Source organism: Haemorhous mexicanus, chromosome 1 (assembly GCF_027477595.1).
Source record: "Haemorhous mexicanus isolate bHaeMex1 chromosome 1, bHaeMex1.pri, whole genome shotgun sequence".
Classification (NCBI taxonomy): domain Eukaryota; kingdom Metazoa; phylum Chordata; class Aves; order Passeriformes; family Fringillidae; genus Haemorhous; species Haemorhous mexicanus.
This window is the reverse complement of record NC_082341.1, coordinates 25031896-25053706: the sequence shown is the minus strand read 5'-3', so window position 1 is coordinate 25053706 and position 21811 is coordinate 25031896. Positions and strand designations below refer to the sequence as shown.

At 42.1% G+C, this 21811-nt stretch overlaps 1 protein-coding gene across 2 annotated transcripts in view; it reads right to left on the bottom strand.

Moving 5' to 3' along the window:
• Positions 1 to 21811, bottom strand: part of DYNC1I1 (dynein cytoplasmic 1 intermediate chain 1) — a 184253-nt gene that overhangs the window by 31362 nt on the left and 131080 nt on the right. For both annotated transcript variants that reach the window (XM_059843469.1, XM_059843478.1), the window contains exons 11-14: positions 15631 to 15777; positions 11344 to 11457; positions 8423 to 8556; positions 5928 to 6072 (exon numbers count right to left, since the gene is read on the bottom strand). In XM_059843469.1, coding sequence (XP_059699452.1) covers positions 5928 to 6072; positions 8423 to 8556; positions 11344 to 11457; positions 15631 to 15777 — 540 coding nt within the window. The remainder of the gene's footprint in view (positions 1 to 5927; positions 6073 to 8422; positions 8557 to 11343; positions 11458 to 15630; positions 15778 to 21811) is intronic.

The window sequence follows — 21811 nt, the reverse complement described above, 5'->3', positions numbered from 1 at the left end:
CAGGATGGCTGACACAGCCTGATGTTACAGCACTGTCTGCTAAACAGTCAAGATTAGTATTTGTAGCTGCTGCCACCAGGATGCCCGCAGAGCTTTCATGGGTCAGCAAGCAATGATTTTGAGGCTAATTATTATTGAAGACGACTCCATCTTGTAGGACTTTGAGCACAGTTCCTTCTCTTTTTTTTTTTAACTGATTACAAAAGTCTCTCACATGGCAGAGAAAGGATGGCTGCCTAAAGCAGGTGGGAGAAAATTTCCATTAGGGAAGACGTCCTGGGCTTTATATACTGATAATTGTCCTGAAATGCTTCACTATTCCATGCGAGCTTGATCCTCCAGTGTAATTCTGCAACAGAACTGTCAGTGGGAGGTTTGCATTTTGATTTCAGGGAAAAAAAGGAATGATGACTTTGTTTTGCACAGATTATATAAGCTCCTGAAATCCAGTTCTGCTTTCCATGTGCAAATAGAGCTTTCACTGCTATATCTGGATTTATATTAGGGTTTTTCTGAAATACAGTTTAGCCCACTGAGTTTTTAGAACTCAGTATTTCAGATGACTGTTTTATTTGTGGGTGTGCCGTTGTTCATTAAACGTATCACAAAGAAGCCCCATGTTTCATGTCAGTAAATTAAGTATATTGGCCAGCTGATTAATATTTTTCTAACACTTATCAAATATGGCAACACAGGCAACTGAAATCATGAGAAGTATTTCAAGTGGAGAACATGGGACTGATTTCAAGCCACCTGACTTCACTTTGGTTTTGGTTTTTAAAATTACCTAGAAAATACCTTTTTTTTTTTTTTTTAATAGCTGGATGAGAGCCAGACCTCTGGCTCCAGAGGTAAAGGGCAAAACCTAAAAAAATCCTGTCTGAACAGGCAACTCCACCCTCTTCCCCAAGTCAGCTTGGCCTGCTGACAGAAAGTGTGCTCTGAAGCAAATTCATTCATTGCCTTGTTTTTGGATCAAACTCAAAATTCTGAACTCACACCACAGAGAGACCATTTCCATGAAATCCCAGCATGCTATTTTATCACCCTTTGTCGTTCCCTATAATCAGATAAAATTAACATTTGGGCAGTGATTAATCATATCAGTAATTTTAATTGCTTTTATCAAAGAGAAAAGAAGGAGCTTAGTGTGGTAATGCATTAGTGAGGGAGACCATTCTAGTCAGGTATCCAAAATTAGAGGAGTGAAATTGTCCCTTGAGATAGGCATTTGAGCCCCACCAAAATCAGTCAGAGGGAGGAGTAGTAAAGGATTCCACAGGATTCTGGCTGCAAATCAAGGTGCATATGCATATGTGCATTTGCTATGGGATAAAGAGGCTGATTCCTTCCTGGTAGTGGTTTGGGAAAAGCCAGGATAAGAAGACAGACTTGGGAGCTCAAAAGTGCTGACAAGTCTGCCAGTTTAGATATGGCCTGAGGCTGCCCAGATGCAAGAAAGCCACCAAAAGCTACAGCAGCTGATCATCTGCCAGACTTGGGCTCATGCACAGACAGTGGTGGGCAGGAATGGTCTCTCCCAGAGGTGTCTAATGCATGCTGAACAGCTACTTCTTTCCAGTGGCTGCACAAGAAACCAGTGAAAGCTCTACATCATAAAAGATCCAGGAAGATCCAACTTCATATGAAGAGTCATCTAAAATGCCTTACATGATAATATGAGAAGATTTGGCCCAAAGGTGACCATCAAGTAGTGCTCTGGTTCATTCTGCAACACCTTTTTCCATCACTATAAATTTGGTCTATTAAGTGGATCTGATCAGATCCTATCAGCAAGGCTTCTGGGGAAGGGCAGAGGTACCTGTCTATAGCAACACCACCACCACATGCTTCTTTGCATTTTTCTAAAGGTAGGCCTTCAGCTGGTCCTTGGAGGAGATGGTGTTCAACTCTAGACCAAATGAAAACCAGTGGACTCTGAAGTTACATGATGATAGGTAAAGTATGACAGGTAAAGTAATTTGCTCCAAGAGGCAGAAGGATTGGGTCATACCCAGGTTGTCGACAAGCACAGGGGCGTAAGATATTCAAGGTACAGAGATGTATGTGAAGGCACATGGCATGGAAATGGGAATGTTTGCTGTTTAAAATGTGGTTTCTCAAAAAAGCTCAACAGACTGGAACAGCAGAGCATACCAGAAGAGAAGAGCAGCATGTGAAGAGCATAAGAAAAAAGAAAAGACAAAGGAGAGGGACGAGGAAGGTGGCACTACCATTGATGCACGTACTAGTAAAGCAAAACAGCATGGACACACAATAGGTGGTCTGTCACTGAGGGCACATGACCTCTGGCTCCATTAGACCCTGCTAATGGGGATGTGGTGGCCCAGCTACCAGTCTGCTCACCTCTGAGCCTCCTGATTTTGGCATTACCACCATTACTTAAACATTAGGCAGAGGGAGACAAGCGTGGATGGGGATTCAGCAGCATTGTTACAGTTACACCAATCTCTGCCCGTCTGAGCACGTCTTAGGCATAGGTGCAAGAGCAGAAAATTAGTCATTAGCCCCTCCCCTCAGTGGAAGGATAAGAGCTAAAGAAGGCACGTGAAGGATGTAAAGGCTAACAAAATCCAGCTCTCTGTCCAGACCCTTATTAACTGCCTTAGCAGCAAACAAGCCAGCTTCTAGGCTTTAGCTGAAACCAGCTTATGTTTTGCTATGTTTTAACAATTCCAAGACAGCTTCCGTCTCTTGACACAATATCAAAAAATTTGCTCTCCAAACAGCAATTGCTGTAATAATAACAATACTTACATTTCATTATTTAACCTCATGCTATTCATTCATGAGGATTAGTGTTTAATTAATTACCAACACTTAGCATTTCCACTTAGCACTTTACCTCTTCAAAGCATCGTACCGACACTACCTAATTAAGGGCAGAGCTCCACAGACACTTCACATCGGGACTTCCCTTTGACAGTTCTAAATCCCAGACTTGCTCACATGGTGCAGTAGGAATTCAAGGTGAAAGCCCTATTCACTTCATCAGGAACCAGGTAATGCCGTGGTTATCAAGCAACTATCTTTGTAAATTTTGTTTCTTTTCCTGTTGCTTCTGGTTGCTTGCTATTCACACAGGGATCTAATTTTTGGCTAATGTGATGGATGATAATATGAACCTTGTGTTAGTGCTATCTACAAAACGCTCATTCATCCGCTAGTGAAAATCTTATTCTCAGTCACCTGGTTGAACTGCCTTTAGCTAGAAAATGTGTTAACCACAAAAACATTATAAAATGTAAAGTGAGAGTTTTTAAGGAAGATGGTGCTTTCAATCCATCAGTCAAATGCCTGCTATGAAAGTGCCTTTCTTGTAAGCACCCCAGGATGCTACACAACATCAATAGACAATATAAACACAAAGCTTTTATGGTTCACTTTACAATTGGACATTGACTCTGAACCTGTGAAACAGAAAGGAATTGAATTTCATGACCGAAGAGGAAAATGTGCACAGGATTAAGTAGACAACACTGGTAGAAGCAGGAAAGCAATATGGCTTTGGATGCTGATAGGGAGATTAAATTTACAAATAAGAAATGAAAGGAATAAACCAATTCCGACTAAAATCTCGTTAGCTAGCAGAAGCACTTAATACTTTATATCAATCCAATATTTTTTTCAGAGACCACTGATTGACTGAGCCTTGACTATGAGAACTGAACAAAGAGAGCCTTAAATATGTAGTAGCTCCAGCCAAGAAAATTATTCAGACAATATGGAAATAAACTCCTGATGCAGTTGAATGGGGAGAAAAAGAAAACATTCATCACAATTCAAAAACTTGTCTAGTGTCTCAGAGGATGTTTTCACAGGGCAGTGGCTGGCAGAGCAGCAGCCTGGGGCTGTTGCTGCTGCTTAAACCTGCTCCAGAAGAAAGTGAGTGATCCAAAACAGCAATGCAGCTTCCAGGTCTGAGCGGAGCTGTGGTGTGTCACATGCACATCACAGCTCGCCCAGTGCAGTCAAACAGCTTTCTCAGGAAGCCTCTCTTGCCAGACAAGCCACAGCTTGATGGATATCAGATATTTAAATGGTTTGGTTCTTTGAAAACTGATTGTCTTGAACAAAATCAGACCCAACCGTTCTGGCACTGAAATATTCCACAAGGATAACTGTGTATTACTATCTGCAGTGTCTTTGTGCCCAAAATGTGCTGTGTTAGTGTTACTACTAGCTTCTAAAATCCCAAGAGTTTAAAATAAAAATCAGGCTTTTTTATCCCTTAATGCAATTTCATTTAAGCTGCAGATGAATGAGACCCTTATTGCCATATTCAGCCTCAAGCTGACAGCTAAATACCAATCCAAGACTTTTCTGTACATGTGTGATTGGAATTCAATATTTGCCTTTCATCTTCCCTGCAAATTCTTCTCCCCTTACTCAGCTTCAGCTACAACACTCCACTATTCCCTTGCTCCCAAGGGAAGTCACCACTGCCCAGAACTCCCTTGTCTCACACACCAAACAGCCTATCTAGCCCCAGTGAGCCAAATTTTAAGCTGTCCATGCCTTGGCTATTCTGCAGCCTTTTCTAATGTTTACCACCTAGGAATCATCCCAGACCCATTCCAGCCTGCCCATGCCCACTGCTCTGGATTACTTTTGCACTGGTTCAGGCTGGGTCTAGTGATATATATAGTTACATGTGAATTGGGTAAATCATGCACCTTTCTCATGATGAGTTTCCTGAAGTGTAATGCTCAAGACAAAACCAACAGCTGTGGTCATTGCTGATTAGGAAAAGAAAATTTAGTTATAAAAAGATAAGTTAATTAGCACACACATTGGATCAGGCCATTAACAAAAGCATTGAGGAGCTACTCTGGAAACTGATTCAAGTTACCATTTAGGTAACTGCTTCTTTTTCCAGCACAAGGCTGTCCCATGAGCCCTTCTGATCACTTTCATATTTACATTTGCTGTGCATCTGTTCTAGCATCTCCAAGCCCTGATGTCTTAGGAACACATGATGAGATACTTCCTGACTGTGGTCAGCTTTCAGTACGGGAACTCTGCTGGGTGCAGCTCAAGATGTGAACCAAATGCAGGCATAAAACCGACTCGGTTAAGGCAAGAACCTGACATTTCGAAGGCTGTTCTCTACTCTGGTGTATATAAAAGAAAAAATAAATGAGATGACTTATACAATTAGGATTTTACATCTCATTGTCCTGTTTTACTCTGCCTGCACGATCCATCAGGTTGGTCTGTTTAGCCTGTCCCATGGAGTGCTGGGGTTTCAAAGTTTCATAGGACTGTGCCATTTCTGCTGTTCTGCTGCTCTCTCTGAAAGAGGTCAAGGACAGATGGCCACAGAGCAGTCAGCAGCAGATCCCTGGTGGTCATATATGTAAGTTCCAGCATGTACTTCCTCCCTGCTTCCAGTGTCTAATGTCATTGGGACATTTTATACCTTTTGGCTATCACAGCCTCCTCCAGCAGTGAATTTCACAAGTGATATTGATTGCACTAAGTTGTATGTGCACGTCCCCTGTTGCTTCATCAGAGGAAAATGTTCCTGCTCCTGCACCACCACAGTGCATAGTATTAGCCTTGCAATTTAGCCTGCACAGGGAGTGCTGAATGGATTGTTTGATGGCTTGGAGTTCAAGACATTCTCATCTCCTTGCCTAGTGAAAGTGCTCAGCACTAGGGTTAATACTGAAATGAAGGCCTGCTAAAGGGCAGGGTATGCTCCAGAGCAAATATGATTGAGGGTTATTACACTAGCTGTATATTTTACTTACAATTCTATCACTATTCATTCTCATTCTAACCTTTCAAACAGCCTTTCAATTAATTGGTTCTTAGGATTTTATAGACAATATTAAAATATTTCTGACAACAGCATTTTCACGAGTAGAATTACTTGTCCCAGCCCAATTTGGATTTCTTACCTTTGTGGTCCACAATTTCACTGTCCAGTCAAATGATGATGTGACAAAGAGATGGGAAAAGTCTATTGGACCCACTGCCATGTGACAATTGATTCCTGTGACAGGTCCTTGGTGGCCTTCAAAAATTTCACCAATGCCAGCTTTACTGCAGGGAGAAGAAGGATTTACATGCACTTGATTCACCACATTAACTGTTTCCTTTTAAAGTTCTATTTAACCTCCAAATCTTTCTCCTTCTGCTAAGGACTTTGCCTGCAGAGGTTTACTCCAGTGGGGAAAATTAATGCTCAGAATTGAGCACAGGGAGAATTTCTCTAACTTCTGAAGACTTACCTTTCTCACTTCTACATACACTGTCTACTCCTGTAGATTGAAATAACATTTCTGTATAATTATAAAATTCAAAATTGTAATTATACTATAGCTTATGACTCTGAATAAGCCATTATCACAAGGAATAACCATTAAAATAAAAATGCAGATATGTTAATGACTTTTCATGGGCAATTCTTTTTCTCTTAAATATCTAAGATAACTTTTCATAGCAGTCAATCAAGGAAGCAAATGCTTTTTCACAAAAAGTGAAGTAATTGATCCTGTGATCAGGTATCATACAGTCATTACTTTGAACAAGGGGAGATGTGCATTTCATCAGCCAAAGGCTGGAATAGCTATTAGGAGGGAAAGGTACAATGCTGTGTAAGTGACAACAGGCACAGTTTTCTTCTTCCTGGAAGCAAATGATGCCAGATCAGTTGTCAGTGCTGTCTCACAGTGTACACAGAAAAGGGAATCATAAATTACCCTTTTAGCTAGATTATAGAAAAATCGCCCGGTCCCATTTTGAGTACAGTGTACTGAAAGGAGATTTGGAGCTCTGCCAGAGGAAACTGGCCCCTCATCCAGCTGGTGCAGTGTCCCCTCACCTCTCCTGTGTGGACAGGGTGACCTCACTTATGTTCCCCTGCCAGACCTCGCAGCTTGTGCTGGAGCAGGGGCTGAGTCCTGCAGTGCTGGATGCAAAGGACATCTCTTATTTTATCCCAGCTATCTGCCACGTAGTCAGTGGGGTAAGGGGAGTCCTGGAGCACTGGGTGTCTGCTGTGCTTTGACACACCTTTTTCCAGAATGACATATGGCTCTTCACTGTGCTGGGCTGAAGGACACAGGAGCCTCTGGAAGTAAACCAGGGATGATAGCAAAAAGCTCCAGGAAAGACTGGCAGGAGCAGAAGAGCTTTTGTCAATGGTCAGTAGAAGGTTTCTAAAAAGGTGTGCTAAAAGAGGATCTGGCACCTTCCTCCTCTTGTGAGGAACAAAACAGGCAAGTCTGAAAGTTCAGAAGTGAGAAATGCCCTTGGGCATGCTTCATTCATCCTAGCAGCCTAAGGCTCATTCAAACCATGAGCTGCTACACGGCCTATCAGTATATGTCTAAATAGACACAATTTTGCAACACTGTCAGTGGTCAGGCTGAAATAAAAATATTTTAAAATAAAAAAAAATTGAAAAAAACCCATATGCAAAACAGTATTTATAAAACATCGGGGATGTGTAATAGAAGCCTTACAATCTTAAATCACTGTATCAATGTCTTTTTGGCCAACATAAACTCAGAATATGATAAAATATGAATTCAGAGAACACTGTGTACTACTGGTGGGGATGAGCTCCAAGTCTGTCAGTGGAAAACCAAGATTTTGTTCTTTACAAAAGCCTTTCAAGTTTCCCAGAGATAAAGCTACTACTGGAAGCTAACAGTGCACATTTGCATCCTGCAGGTTTGCAGGGTGCCAAACGAGGAACTTGCAGGATCAAACTACAGCCTGGGTTATATTATGTGTGACCACAGTGTGAGAGAGCACAGGATTGTCTAGAACCCATGTGGCACACTGTGGCTGCATCCATGTTATTAAAGGAACCAGGCCCATGGTGGCTTTTCTCTGATTTATCCCTGTGGAGACTGAAGATGGAGCTGAGAATGACAAAAAATAAAACAGATTACCATCTGATATTGGTTTAGGTCTGATTACTCTGCAACAGAGGTGTCTCCTAGGCTTTACTTGACCTGTGCAGACATAGACACCTGCATCTCAGCTAGGTGTATAAACCTGTACACAGCTGTGTAAACCTCCATCTCATCTCATCTCATCTCATCTCATCTCATCTCATCTCATCTCATCTCATCTCATCGGTGAGAAAGCAGTTTTTCTGAGGGCCCAGCCATCTTCTCTTCAGGCACATGACTGAGAAGGTAAAGGCTAAGGGTAATCATTGCTCCCCACCAACTACACAGAGAGCCTGGGGTAACTGCCCCAGTATAACAGGCTGTAGCAAAGATGGTCAGAGTTGAGGAGCTCCTGTGCTGGTCACAGGAACAGTACAGACATTGTTTATCCAAGAGAAGGGAACATTGAACACTCTCCACACACACTTGGCTGTCTCTCATCGACACAGGTACACAATGTTTTAGAAGTACAACATGCTGAACTTCACCTTCCATGACGACAGGCTGTGTAGACTGTTCCCTCTTCACTGCCCACGACAAAGTTATTGACATCTCCAGTTGGGAAAGCCATTCCTGTGACCGCCACTGGTTTGGACTTGTTGTATACCAGCTCCATGCTCTCCTACCAAAACAGGTTTTTGTTATTATGCTGGGATCCTCCTCTTGTTAGTCTGGGTTGGGGTTTTTTAAAAAGTGATTTCTAAATATTACATGGAGTAGCAGGAGAGGAAGATGAAATCATTTGACCCAGTCAGATTTGGTTTCTACATAAGATGTTGTAAGAAGACACAGTGTCACAAACCAGGATGCTCCTGCCATCCCCAGTGCTGTCTGTCACACATACGAGACTGGCAGGAAGGCACTGGTCTTTTCTGCATCATCTTAAATCAGCCAGACATGACAGGTGAGAATTTAAAATCTAATGGTGCAGAAACTAAAGATAATACCTTAATGGTTACATTTGCCAGCCTCAGGCTTTAATAGATCATACAATACCCTTCTATTTGCATTCAGGGAATCAGTTGTCAGGAAGCACTTGCAACATCGTGTGCATGCGAGGCATTTATTTCACTGTGTCATCTGTCCCTTCGCAGAACAAAATTTAAAAGTTGGGGTCCTGTCACTACCACCATTCTAAGCACTACTTTTCAGGGATTTTCTGAGATAACTATAAACACTCCCTCTAGACTCCACCATCAAGCTACAAACCAGCAGGAATGTTTTCTGTTTTCATTTGGTAGCTATATTTTAAAGTAAATCAGCATGCCCATTTTTGCAACTGCAAATAAAATAACCATGCAAGTTTGTGGCTCTTGCAAGATGTGTACGCTTTGAGAAGATTTTGCACAACTTTTTAGTTTTTCAGCCTAAATGGTGTAACCCAAGAATCCACAAAAGGCCTGAATGATGTCACCATTTTCATTTTTAGCTATTTAAGTGGTTATGCTCTCTATGTTTAAAAGGTCTATGCCGCTGCTCTTCTAGGGCCAAAGCCTGTACGGTTTTTCTCAAAAGGGCTTTTTTGCTGTAAAGAAAATGGGTAACCCTGTGAAAGGAGAGCAATGCAAACCCACAGAGAAATACTTCTGCTTGGTTTATGCTTTTCTTTGAAATAAATTTGGTTCTATTATAAAGGCAAAACAAGGCATGGAAAATGCATTGGGAGACGACTCCATATTTCTGTAAACATGTGAGTGAGAGAGAGAAATTCTCTTAATATGCGAGAGAGACCATATATTTTTGTTAAAACCTTCTGGGGTGAGATCATCATTTAGTGTCTCTGCAGAGACATGGCCATAGACTGTGGCGGACACTCTGCTCCCAGCGCCCACACCATGACACAAGTGCTCTGGAGCTGTGTCTTTGGAAAGTTTCAGACTGACACACATCTGCAACACTTTACTCCTCCCAGTTTAAAGCTATGGCATGCAGCTTGACGCCAAGCCCTGTGCCTCTCTTTTCTAGATCACCATAAGCCATGTGCCAGACTTCAGTGTAATGTGGGGTGTGTTCCCATCCTTGTTGAGAGCCAGATTTGGAGCAAGGAAATTCCATTTGAGTGATGAGATACTGGAACTCAGATGTCCACAGATCTGTGCTTCAGACTTTAGTATTCCACTAAATGAATATGCAGGGGTGGGATTTATCTTCTTGATGTTTAGGTGAGGAATTAGGGTGTCTGAACATAGATGCCTGGACCATTTCAGATGCCTCTTCTACTGCAGAAGAGTATTGGTTTCTTACAGTCCTGGGGCACACCTACCAGCCCCACACTGTTGCTTTACATGAGCAGTGTGGTCAAAATTTGAAGTTGGTCTCACTTTGAGTAAAGGAGTAGATGTGATGACTTCCAGAATCCCCCTCCACCCTAAGATAGGACAGTTCCATGTCCCAGGGTGGGTATCTGAAATGGCTTTTCACTCTTGGATGGGATGAATCACCCTCCAGAAGTACCAGCCTCTCTCTACCTCAGCGGTACAAAAAACTTGAATTTCTAACTTAGACTTGACACATCAACTTTTAGACGGCTGAGGTTAGGATAGAGGAGTCCCCCCTCTTGTGTCAACACTGAAAAGCAAATAATTCAATAGTAATTGCACATTAGTGCATGATTAATGGAATCATTATAGGGAGTTTCTATGCAGCATTTTGAAACAAGATCAGATCCCATGATGCTTAGTAAAAATTATATTAATTATTTCTAAGAAATTGTGTATGAAAATGAGTGATGTGTTGGAATAGAAAATGTACTTCTTCAGAAGATAGCACTTAAAAGACGCTTTCTGTACACCTTTTTCAGCATTGGATTCTTTGTTTAGTTTCCATTATTATAATCACTAGTGGTTTGGGCAATTTTCCTGTGTTTCCTTTCATTTCTGATACAAAGGAGAGGAGGGGGGGAACAGACAATAGTAGCAAACATTCCAGTGGGGGAGAATTAGTTCTAAAACTTTTGATTTGCATTGTTTGTTCCTTTGGCTACTGAAGGCTGCCAGCTAAGTAAGTTTCTGAGTTTCTGACTGTGCCTTGGAAACCTGCAGTGCCTAGGGTGTGTTCAGCAGCAGTGCAATCTAGTCCATATTTGTTAAACAATGCTGCAGAATAAGTGCAATTTATACCACAGGCGACTTCTGTAATTACCATGCTTTAAAACGGACTATTTCATTTTCACTTGAAACTGACCTATGTATTAACGTATTACAATAATTACATGATTTGTGGTAAAGGAAATGGGGTTTGGCTCTTAGCAGAGACTGCTGGAAGCAAGCTGTACTCTTTTCAAGTGCATCCATTGGTTTTAGTTTGTATAGGATGCGAGATTTTGGCTTTTAGGAGCTATGTTCCACTAGGCAGGTATCCTGCTCTACCAAAAACACTTTCCCCCCCATGCTGGTGAAAACAAACCCACCTGTGGAGTTGAGAGCATGTCCAGGCTCCAGGAGCACATTTTGCCATCCGTAGAGACAGTAATAAGATTGTGTGCATTCTGTGTTCCAACTACATTCACACAATACACAGGATGCTGAAAACACAGAACACTGAAAGTCAGAGAGCCATTCTTACGTTTTCACAAAAAATTCTAATGTCTCATATATTATTTTAAAGAATGATTAAGTAGTCAAACAATGCCTGGAAAATATAAGACCTAGCTTTTGCAAGATAGGAATTGTTTTGGTTGGGTTTTTGTGTTTCTTTTTCATTTAAATTTTAAGAAGTACATTATGGAGGTGGAAATGTCTTCAGAGTTTCATTTTCCTCATAATAAAACAGCCCAGCTGAGTAATGCTTGTGAAAATACAGAATGATGTGGATGAGATTTCACCCACGGGGACTTGTATCATTCTACTGATGGCTTTTGACACTGAAAATAACCAGCAGAAAGAGGAAAACTGTCCAAACGGAATAAAAATGAAAACTTTATTCAAGAAAACAGCTGCATAAAACTTGAACTCTGTCAGAATTTGGCTTGCATGCTAAATATTTGCAAATGTACTTCAGTTGAAGGAGATGAACAAGCCCATCAATGTTCTTCAGCACTGGCCAATACACCTTTTAAAATCTGTCATTTTAAGTGGGGAGTGACTAGATTTAGGGTGTTACACCTGGTTCACCATGGTGCAGTCATTCCATGGAGGCTGAATTCCAGTTAGCATGCATAATGAAACTTGGCCTGTTCCTTTTCCAAGAAACCTGGTAACACTTTGAGCCTGAAATGTCATCTGATATCTGATGGTGACATATGAGGGATGGGTCAAGTTCTGCAATCTCCAGAGTGAAAAATCAGTCAGACTGAACAATAAGATTTAATTTCCTTTGACCAGTACAAGTGGTACTGCTAAATTAAGGGTTAGAAATATACAAAAGTCAAGCAAAGAAAAATTTAATTTTTCTGCTGTGTTTACCAATAAATAGAAGACCTGCATCTCCAGAAAAAAACCCCCAAATTTTCTCTAATACTTTTCTTAATTAAAGAAAAGTAGGACCAATTTGCAAGAGATCCCTAGGGAGCTTCTAAGCCAACTCCATGTAGTGTTAGGAATGTAGCATTTGGTCCTGCTGAAAGGAATGGCAGAACTGCCACTTACGTCAAGATCCAGCTGCAGGTCACCTACCCAGTCCGTGGGAAATGGCAGAAATCCTCAAGAGCTCTGGCTCACTCTCAGGTCTGATACCTGAGGGGGCCCAGTAAATGTCCCTTCTCCAAGAGCAGGAGGTGCAGCACCTGTACAAACAGTGTTTGTGCCCACACTGAGATGGATGCTGCTGAAATAGTACCTTGTGCTTGGAGGCAACCTGTACACACCAATAAGTCACAAGGTCCATTTGATGTCATTTTTTTTTTTCTTTCTCTCAAGATTGTCAGGCACCTGGTTTCTCTCAGATCATCAAATGCACCCCAGCTGGTCCCTCACATGTGTCCCACACCATTGTCCTCATATCATGGACCTTCTTGCTGCTTAGGGTAAGCTAATGACCCCAGTGCTAAACATGATTACTGCATACTGATGTGTGAAATAAGCATAGACCTATTTTTTTTCATGGGCTTTTGACCTCCAGTAGACCAAACAGACAGAGTGGGTGGGAGGAAGCTACAGCAAGCAGTGGAATATCTAAAATATTTAGTGGGGGAGAAAGAGTGAGCCATGTCTTTCCAGCAGCATCTCAGTGTGTCAGGCCTGGCTTTAATCAGGGCTACCAGCCATCAATTTCATGCACAATAAAACTCATGGCAGAAATGAAAAGATGTAAGGAAAGCGGATGAAAAAGACAACCAACTGTATGTAACAGAAAGTCTAAACAGGCTCCTTCCTTTCAAAGGGCTGCTGCCAGCTTGCTTTTATTTATCTTGGAAATGAAATCATCATGCAAAAAGGTTTTGTCTTAATTAAAATTTCCTGTTGTCCCAAGTGCAGATGTGTGGTGGGTGTGAAAGGAAATTAGTGAGTAAGCTGCGGGTAGAATTCTCTTTCCTGGTGAATCCAGGCAGTAATCAGTGATACTAAATTTCAGGAAGGTTTAAGTCAGGGAAAACAACACGATCTATCTGTTTCAAATAAACAAAGCAAGAGAAAGAAAAGAGAAAAATCTTTTTTTCACATACAGCATGAGTTCAAATTAAAACAAGACTATTCAGCTCACGTATCTAGCAGTACAAAAAGTAACACTGCTAATGTAGCATTGTCTTAATTTAATTCTGTTTTCTTGGCAGCGAGGATTGAAGCCAGCCTTTTGCAACCAAGACCTCATTTACAGTTTATGTAAATAATTCCTATGTATGAATATAAAGTAAGCAACTCTTATTGTAAAATCTGAGCACTCCTTAAAACATCATACTTCATCATGTTAGACTGTGTAAACACTTACTTATACCAATCCATGACAGCACATAAAGTGCCCATCCACGACTGAAAGTAATTTATTTATATTATTCAAAAGGAAAACATTACATATTGTTCTACTGCAATAATAAAACTGTTTTAATATATAATTCCAGGAGGTACAATTTTGCCTTAAATGATTTTTGAGTGTAAACAAATTACTTCCCATTAATCTTTGCTTTTCCACTAGATTTTGAGTCCCAGTTGTTCAATTTTCAGTGACAGTCAGATTCTTGCCACTAGTTTTCTGGTCTGCTACATCTCTAAATTGCACTTCCAGGAGAGACTGTTTCTTTTCATGCAGATTGAACAACATTACTGGCAACAAAATGAGCAAAAACATTAGGGAAATGAAAAGCAATGTTGAAGTTGCAACCCATGGCACAGATCATTAGATAATTACATCAACATTCATGATAGTGGAAATTTAGGGAACAATATTTGTATTACTTGGCCCACTAAGCATGTCTGTGCACACCTGTAATTTTTAATAGAAGAGACTTGCAATCATAATACTGGCCCCATACTGAATCTTTAGCAGTAATTCACATGGCATGGCTTCTGGAGTTGTCTTTTAACTCCAGGGATTATGTTGTCACAGTCAACTGAAAGCTAAACCTTGATCTGCAAATTCCAAACATTAGAATCACAGAATTGTAAAAGCTGGAGCTGCAAAAGTACTATCACTTTGTCTGAACCTTCAATCTGCTAGAACAAGATTATTATCTGATCTCTCTGAGTGTTTTTTGAGTTCAGTTCCTTATGTTACAGAAAATTTGTGGTTTTTTTATATCATACTTTTGCATTTTTCTCCTCCTTTCTACTTTCCACTCAGGAATTGCCCTACGCTCACTCCCAGGATGAGCTACTCCACCTTTCATCTCTCCTGAAGAGTCTGCCCATGCCCAGACACTGGAGGAGGAGAATGCACAAGGTGTTTGTGCAGGATGGCTGGATGTCAGTGCCATAGCAGAGTGAGGACACTTTAGCAGGCAACCCAGGCTTGTCTCTTCCTCCAGCACAGTATGAGTACTTTGCAGTGTAAGAGACTCTCCTATCACAGACATGTATCACCCTTTTATCACAGATGAAGTCTCTTCTTTCTCAGGCATTTTGTGTTACTGCTCTGCCCATTTATCTCCCAGACATCACTAGAGCCCATTGCCACCATCAATAATTATCTGGAAGTACCTGTGTGTGTCAGCTCCTGCATCATTCCACTGAAACAAACTCTCCCTCAGTGTGCAAACTCTGCCCTGTGGCCCTGTCTGGAGCAGAAGACCACGGCAGGGATTTATGCATTGCTCTGTTACAAAACAGAAGCAAACTGCCCGACTTTTTCTGAGATCACCAGTGTCTACTTATAGGAATCCACTATGAGACCCTCATGGGTGCCTAATCTGGGGTTCAAAGGAGAAATTTGTGTACACCAAAACAGCAATAATGACTCGTGTTGCCTGCCATGTTGGACTGAGAGACATACAGCCTCCACAGTGGTCTGGCTCTCTTTACAGACAATGGGGACAAGAATTACAGTGCCAGTGTGCTGGCACATAGGTGCCTCATTCAAGTGTTGTACTCAATCCTGCCTTCTTCCTTGGAAAGGAGAATAACGTCCTGACTTGATTGTACAGCGTGTGATGATCAAACACTTACAAGAGGTGGTTGTTCATGTCTCAGATCTACTTTTTTCCCTTCAAGGGCCACAGTTCTGTTTTCATCTGTGTGGCAACTAGCATTGCAGACACAACTAGGCAGCTGCCTTTCCCTGCTGATCATCTCCTCTAAGGAAAGAGGAGGTGATTTTTTATCCTTACCGTGTGAGCAGCAGCAGACAGGGGAGTTCTCTGGACTGGAGTGCGCCTGTGACTGCGGTTATCCCACAGGACAATCTGGCCAGAGTATGTTCCACCGACCACCAGGTTTGGGTGAAAGCGGGCAAAACAGACTGACATCACGGAGGACTGGAGGAAAAGAGGTAGAGAAGAGACGGGTTACATGGTCAGCTGTCTTCAGTTCTCTCCCTAGTGAAGCATACTGTAATTAGCACCTTGAATTTTAGGAATGATTGTATGAACTTTATTCATACTCCTTGCACACTAGTAATTCTACTAAAGCAACAGGACACATGCAAAGAACTAACTTTGACCCTAAAATGTGTTGTCCCATTGGTCCCATGGAAAATACAGGATGAGTCTGAGCATGATGCTAATAACCTGAAATAACCTCTCCATGACAGTGATGGTAAAGTGCTTAATTTCTTTTCCAGATGTGAGAACTTCAACTAACCAGATGCCAGCCAAACAGAGAATGGCATCCTGGCCCATGACATCCCATCAGGGAGAGCTCTTCCCCTCTTTCTCCTCTAAGTTTTAACTCAGACAGCTTGAGGCAAGCCTGTGAGAAAAACCTCAAAAGTTCACCTCAGGGTGTGCTGTTTTGAGAGCATCAGCTGACAAGCTGTGTGTCATTGTTGGATCAATGACTGATTCCTCTGCTACCAAGGTCTTCTAAGAGCAAAGGGAACTACACTTTACTTCACACTGTTCAAGCAGAACTGAGTTTTTCCTCATCCTAACAGCAGCTGAGTTATCTTTGTGTATTTTCTTTAGCTGGGGATGCTTAGGAGCCAGACTGGTGTGATGGGTACCCTGGCTCCCTGGCAGAGTGCCCCACAAGCCAGTATGGAGACTGTTATCTATGCCAACTACCACTTTTCAATGTCCTTAAAATAACACAACAGCTGGAGTCCTCAAGGGAACAGTCCCCAGACCTTCATGTGCCAACAAGCCTAGAAGCAGTAACTCCTTCAACTCTTCCATGCTATTCTTAAATAATTCCCATTTTTATATAACTGGTCCTGGATGTTACATCTTTATTTTATGCAAATCTTTTTTTATATTTTAATGACTGGATATTGTAAAGTGTGGGTATTCCTATCTGGGAACACACTTTACTCAATGACTAAATTACCTTATTTCATTTGCATAAAAATCATGGCAGACATTTCAGTAAACTTTGTTGAATCAGGAACACTGGAGCTGCCAAACTGAACTAGACCCAGTGTCTACCTAGGTAATGGCCCTGTCTTTGGGAGAAGTGGATGGGGTTGTAAAACCTTTGACACGGGCAGATGTATTGCCTCCTTCTCCTACTGCTCCTCATGATGATTTCTAGTGGCTAGAGACTGATTTGAACTCCTGAGAGGCTTGAAACCCCTCCTGATAGGGCTAGAATTAATTATGCTAACTCTTGATGCCTATAACTAGGTTATTAAGATTAAAGTAAAATGGGAAGTTCAAACAGTTTTTACTGAATTCATGTGGCTGCCTGATATCAATTGTTTAAAGCCATATTATATGCTAAGTGAACTTAATAGACATACTTAGAGCATTCAGCAGTATGTTCATTACTGGGTTTTTTGACCTAATAAGATAATCAAGACAATGAAAAAAGCTGCCATTACCTTTTTTCTTCCCACTCTCTCTGGATCGTCCTGGCTTTTCACTGGACATCTTTATACTTTCCCCTCTTGACTAACGCTTCTGCATACATTTCTCTTTAGTTTTATAGTCTAGCACCTAATGACTAGATGAATAACATGCATAAATGCCTATTTTGGTCGGTATCTAAGTGCTTGAGCACAGCAATTCCATTGTGGTCAGTCATAGCAATGAGAGGTAGCTTCCAAACAGCATTTCCAAAGGACCTAGCTTTACAGAAAAGAAACTCCACCCCTAAGGAACAGGATGTTGATACTGTTAAGAGGGGTTTAAGATTCAGCTACACTGCAGCTGCCATCCAGTTTCCACAGCTTCCCCCCACACTATAATTAAAATGACCCTACAGCACATGTTCTACATTTTATCTCTTTGTTTAATGGCTTCGTGAGTTGTTTTAATCAACCCCTCTCATTCCTTATGACTAAGCTGACAGATATTCTTACATGAAGTGAAATAGCCAGATGATTTTAAAATAGTACAGCTCCACCACTGGGTACACCCCACAGCAGCTACAAGGCTCCACATGTATTTTAAGAAACCCCAATTCAAACAGTCATTCCACAACAAAGTTCCCAAGTTTGTCCCAAACAAACTTGGGAGACTCTGAAGCAGGGCAAAGAAGCCAAGTGGACAGTGTATTTTTAAACGTTCTGCTTTCATGGTTAGCATGTTTTTGCATTTAGAATGCCAGAATACAGTTGAATGGTCAGGATATAAACTGTGAAAGTGTGTTTTTCATAAAGTTCAAAAATAACCTACAGACATGACACGGGCTTGAGCTCTCTGCACTGCTTCTAGTTTTACATCTCCCTCCAAAGCAGCTTGCAGGCTTCAAAAGGTGAAATGTTCACATCTTTTTAATTATGTCAGTATTATTTTTCTATCCAATAAAAAATTCTGTCAAATATTAGAATTTAACAATTTAAGGACTCCATTCCATAGCACTTAATACAGTGATTATTTTCTTAAAATTAATGGCAGCGCTCAGATGAGTAAGGGCTGTAAGATTAAGCCCATTCATTTAACAACTTGAAAAGCATTCATTTCTTAGTCTTAATGGGAGAGAGTGGCTGACAGGTCTCCAGTCTGTCTGAACAGCTCTGTGCTTAAGGACAGCAGCAGAAACCATTCCCTGTAAGCCTCTTCTGCCCCCAGGCTGCCTCTTGTTTGCCTGTTCAAGTAGTCTTGCTGCTCTGAAACAGCTTTGCCACTGACTTCAAAGGAGGAGGAACCAGCACATGGTCAGGTTTTTAAAACAACAGCATATCCTTGGTTGCACTTCTGCCACGCCCTTCTAGGGAAATCTCATGGCACTTTCCAATAGCAGTGGTAAAGCTTCCCAGTTTTTCAGTTCGGGATATTTTATACTGTAGGTGCTTAGTTACCTGTTGCAGAGGACAGAAGCAGCTCGTTTAACAGCATATGGCAACAGCACATAAATAAATGTAGGAGCAATCATGTCAGAAGGAATTCCACAGGGAGATTAGCATTCACAGTAGAAAAGCAGCATTTAAGGCTAGGAGATTCCCAGCATTATCTTTTTATGGATGTCACAAAGCATCAGTCTAAGCAACTGTCAGGACCCACAGGAGACAGCAAAATCACCGTGTCTGGTCATCTGCATTCCTCTGAATTGCACTGTGCAATCATTTCAGTATTTATTTCAGCCTAATGCTCAGGTGTTTTCTCCCTCTATGCAAATACAGCCTACTGGATTTTACTTTTTCTGTCTCTCCTTAGTTTTCTCAGTGGCTCTACTAAAGTATTTCTGGTGCTTCTGGCATTGTGATCTTTCACCCAGATATTGTACTTTTAGTGGGGCCACAATCCTGGTGCTGCTGCCTCCTCCCCTGTGCATGCTCTGCCTCTCTGTGGAGCCAAGCAGATCTTCAAGGGCCAGAGGGGGAAACCTGAGTTAGTTCCACGTAGGAGCACTGCCCAAGCACAAGAGAGAGCTCAGGCTGCTAAACCTGGGGATTTTGCCCGGCAAACAGGCAATCCTGATTCTCAAATGCTAAAGCTTCTCCTCCCAGCTGCGGCAAGAACCGTGCTGAAAACATAATTGAGAAACAAAACATGAGATGTCTGTGCTCTTGTTACAGCAAAGAGAGGGCAGGGCCCCTCAAACAGAAGTGCTGCCCAGGCCTTGGAGAGGTCTGCAGTTGGGGGGAGGAAGGCAGCACCCTGTGCCCCCTGCCTTGGTGGGGGGGTCAGGTCATCTCAGCCCGTGGGGAGGAGGACTGTGGAGCACGGCTCCACATCATAACCTTTTGTTCATCAGTCCTGCTCTGCTTCCCTGCTCTTTCCCTCCCTCCTTCCCCACTAATGCACTGATCCAAACAGGCCCCCAGCCCTCTTCAAGTGGCTGGCAAAGCTGTTTTTTATTTTAGGAGCTTAATACGGCCCAGATTTGGATTAATGATGGCATATCCCGTCAACCACAGGTACACGTGCTTGGGACAGACAGTCATTTAGCTTCTCCCTGCTGAGAAGCCTGACCTCAGTACCCACATGTGATGTGTGTAAGGCCCTGGAGACTCAGCTGTCTCTGCTCATGTCCATACGCTCCGATGGCACTCTGCCCAGCCACCAGTCAAACAAGTTCACAAAGACCTGGGTGCTAAATAATAATAACTCTCAATAGGCAGTGACTACTGCCTTCAGCCAGACCTCTTCTGCAGGAAACCACCCCCGGAGCCAGCATTGCCATACTGGTGCCATATGCCTACGCCTGACACCAGATGTATCTCAAAACAATACTTTGTCAGTGGGAAGAAGCAATCCGAGGAGTTCACAGGGATTTCTAGGCTCCAGAAGACCAGGTTATATTGCAGCAGGCTCTCAGGAAGCTCCTGGGTGGATTTTCTAGCTGAGCACATGCATGTGAAAAAGCACTACCATCAGTGGCATGCTGCTGTGGGTCACTCTGACACAGACAACTGCGGGCAATGAAATCAACTGCAGCTGAGTTCATAGAATCATAGAATATGCTGAGCTGGAAGGGACCCACCAGGATCATTGAGTCCAATTCCTACACAGGAATTAAGAATCACCATGTGCTGAGAGCCTTGTCCAAACACTTCTTGAACTCTGTCAGGCTGTAACACTTTCCTGGGGAAGCTTGTTCCAGTGCTGAACCGCCTTCTGAGTGAAAAACCTTCTCCTGATATCCAACATAAATCCCTCCTGATGCAGCTTTATGCCATTTCCCTGAGTTCTGTCACTGGTTATCACAGAGAAGAGATCAGGACCTGTCTCTCCTCTACCCCTCATTAGGAAGTTGTAACTGCAGTGAGGTCTCCCCTCAGTCTCCTCCAGGCTGAACAGACCAAGTGACCTCAGCTGCTCCTCATATGGCTTCCCGTCAGGGCCCTTCAGCATCCTCGTGGTCTTCCTTTGGACACTCTTAATAGTTTAGTGTCCTTTTTATATTGTGACACCCAAAATGCGCACACATTATTCAAGGTGAGGCTGCCCCAGAGCAGAGCAGGACAATCTCCTCCCTTGCCTGGCGGGTGATTCTGTGCCTGAGGCACCCCAGGACACAGCTGGGCCTCCTGCTGAAGTGGCAGATCCTTTTCTGTGCTTGAGGGACTGAGAGTAGAGGGACAAAGCTGTGGTAGTGCTCCTTAGCAAAAACCATGAAAAGGTGCTGTACTTATAGTACTTCATGCACAGGAACTGAAGAACAGGGACTGAACCACTGATCACTTATGTCTGCGCTCCTGAAGAATAAATAAATAAAGAGGAAGGCCAGAAGTACATATGCAACTTACTCATAACCTTTTGTTCTCAGTCCTGCTCATCAAGAGCAGCATTTACAGTTTCTGAGAACTCACAGTCCCTCTGAGAGCTGCCCAACCTTCTTCTGACCAGGCAATCAGGAGACCTTTTCATTCCTCCATTGCTATACACATATATATCTGGCCCCCTACATCATAGGGAAGATATACTTCAACTGCAAATGTGGATTAAAACCATCATCTAGAAACAAAACAGAAACTAAATTATTAAATAAAGCCCTTTTTTCATGACCAGTCACGGACTGAGAATAATCATGGAAGGTAGCAGTATCAGATCTGAGCACTTTCTCTGGTTTAGGGACATTTCACTGGTTTTGCACCACAAAAGGTGCAAGATATCTTGAAAGAGACAACTTCAGATGACTTTGCTCTGGCTACTGAGATACCTGGTATTGTACACTGAAATAGAGCCTGTGCTCCTTCCAGGAGTCCTGTTTATTTTTAGTACCTGCTATTGTGAGTTTGGATATTTCTGTGTTTCATATAACTGTCTAAGTATAATTAGTAGTAATAAGAAAACAGCAGAGAGAATAGCAACAGAATTACAGCTGGTTTGGAAATTAAATTTGAAAAGGAAGTTAAAACATGATTTATGTGCACAAAAACCTGTACCAAAGAGGTAGCCTCTTAATTCTAAAAGCTTCAAATTCCAAAGCTTCTGCTCCCCTCCAAGTGTCTTCCTATTAAACTAT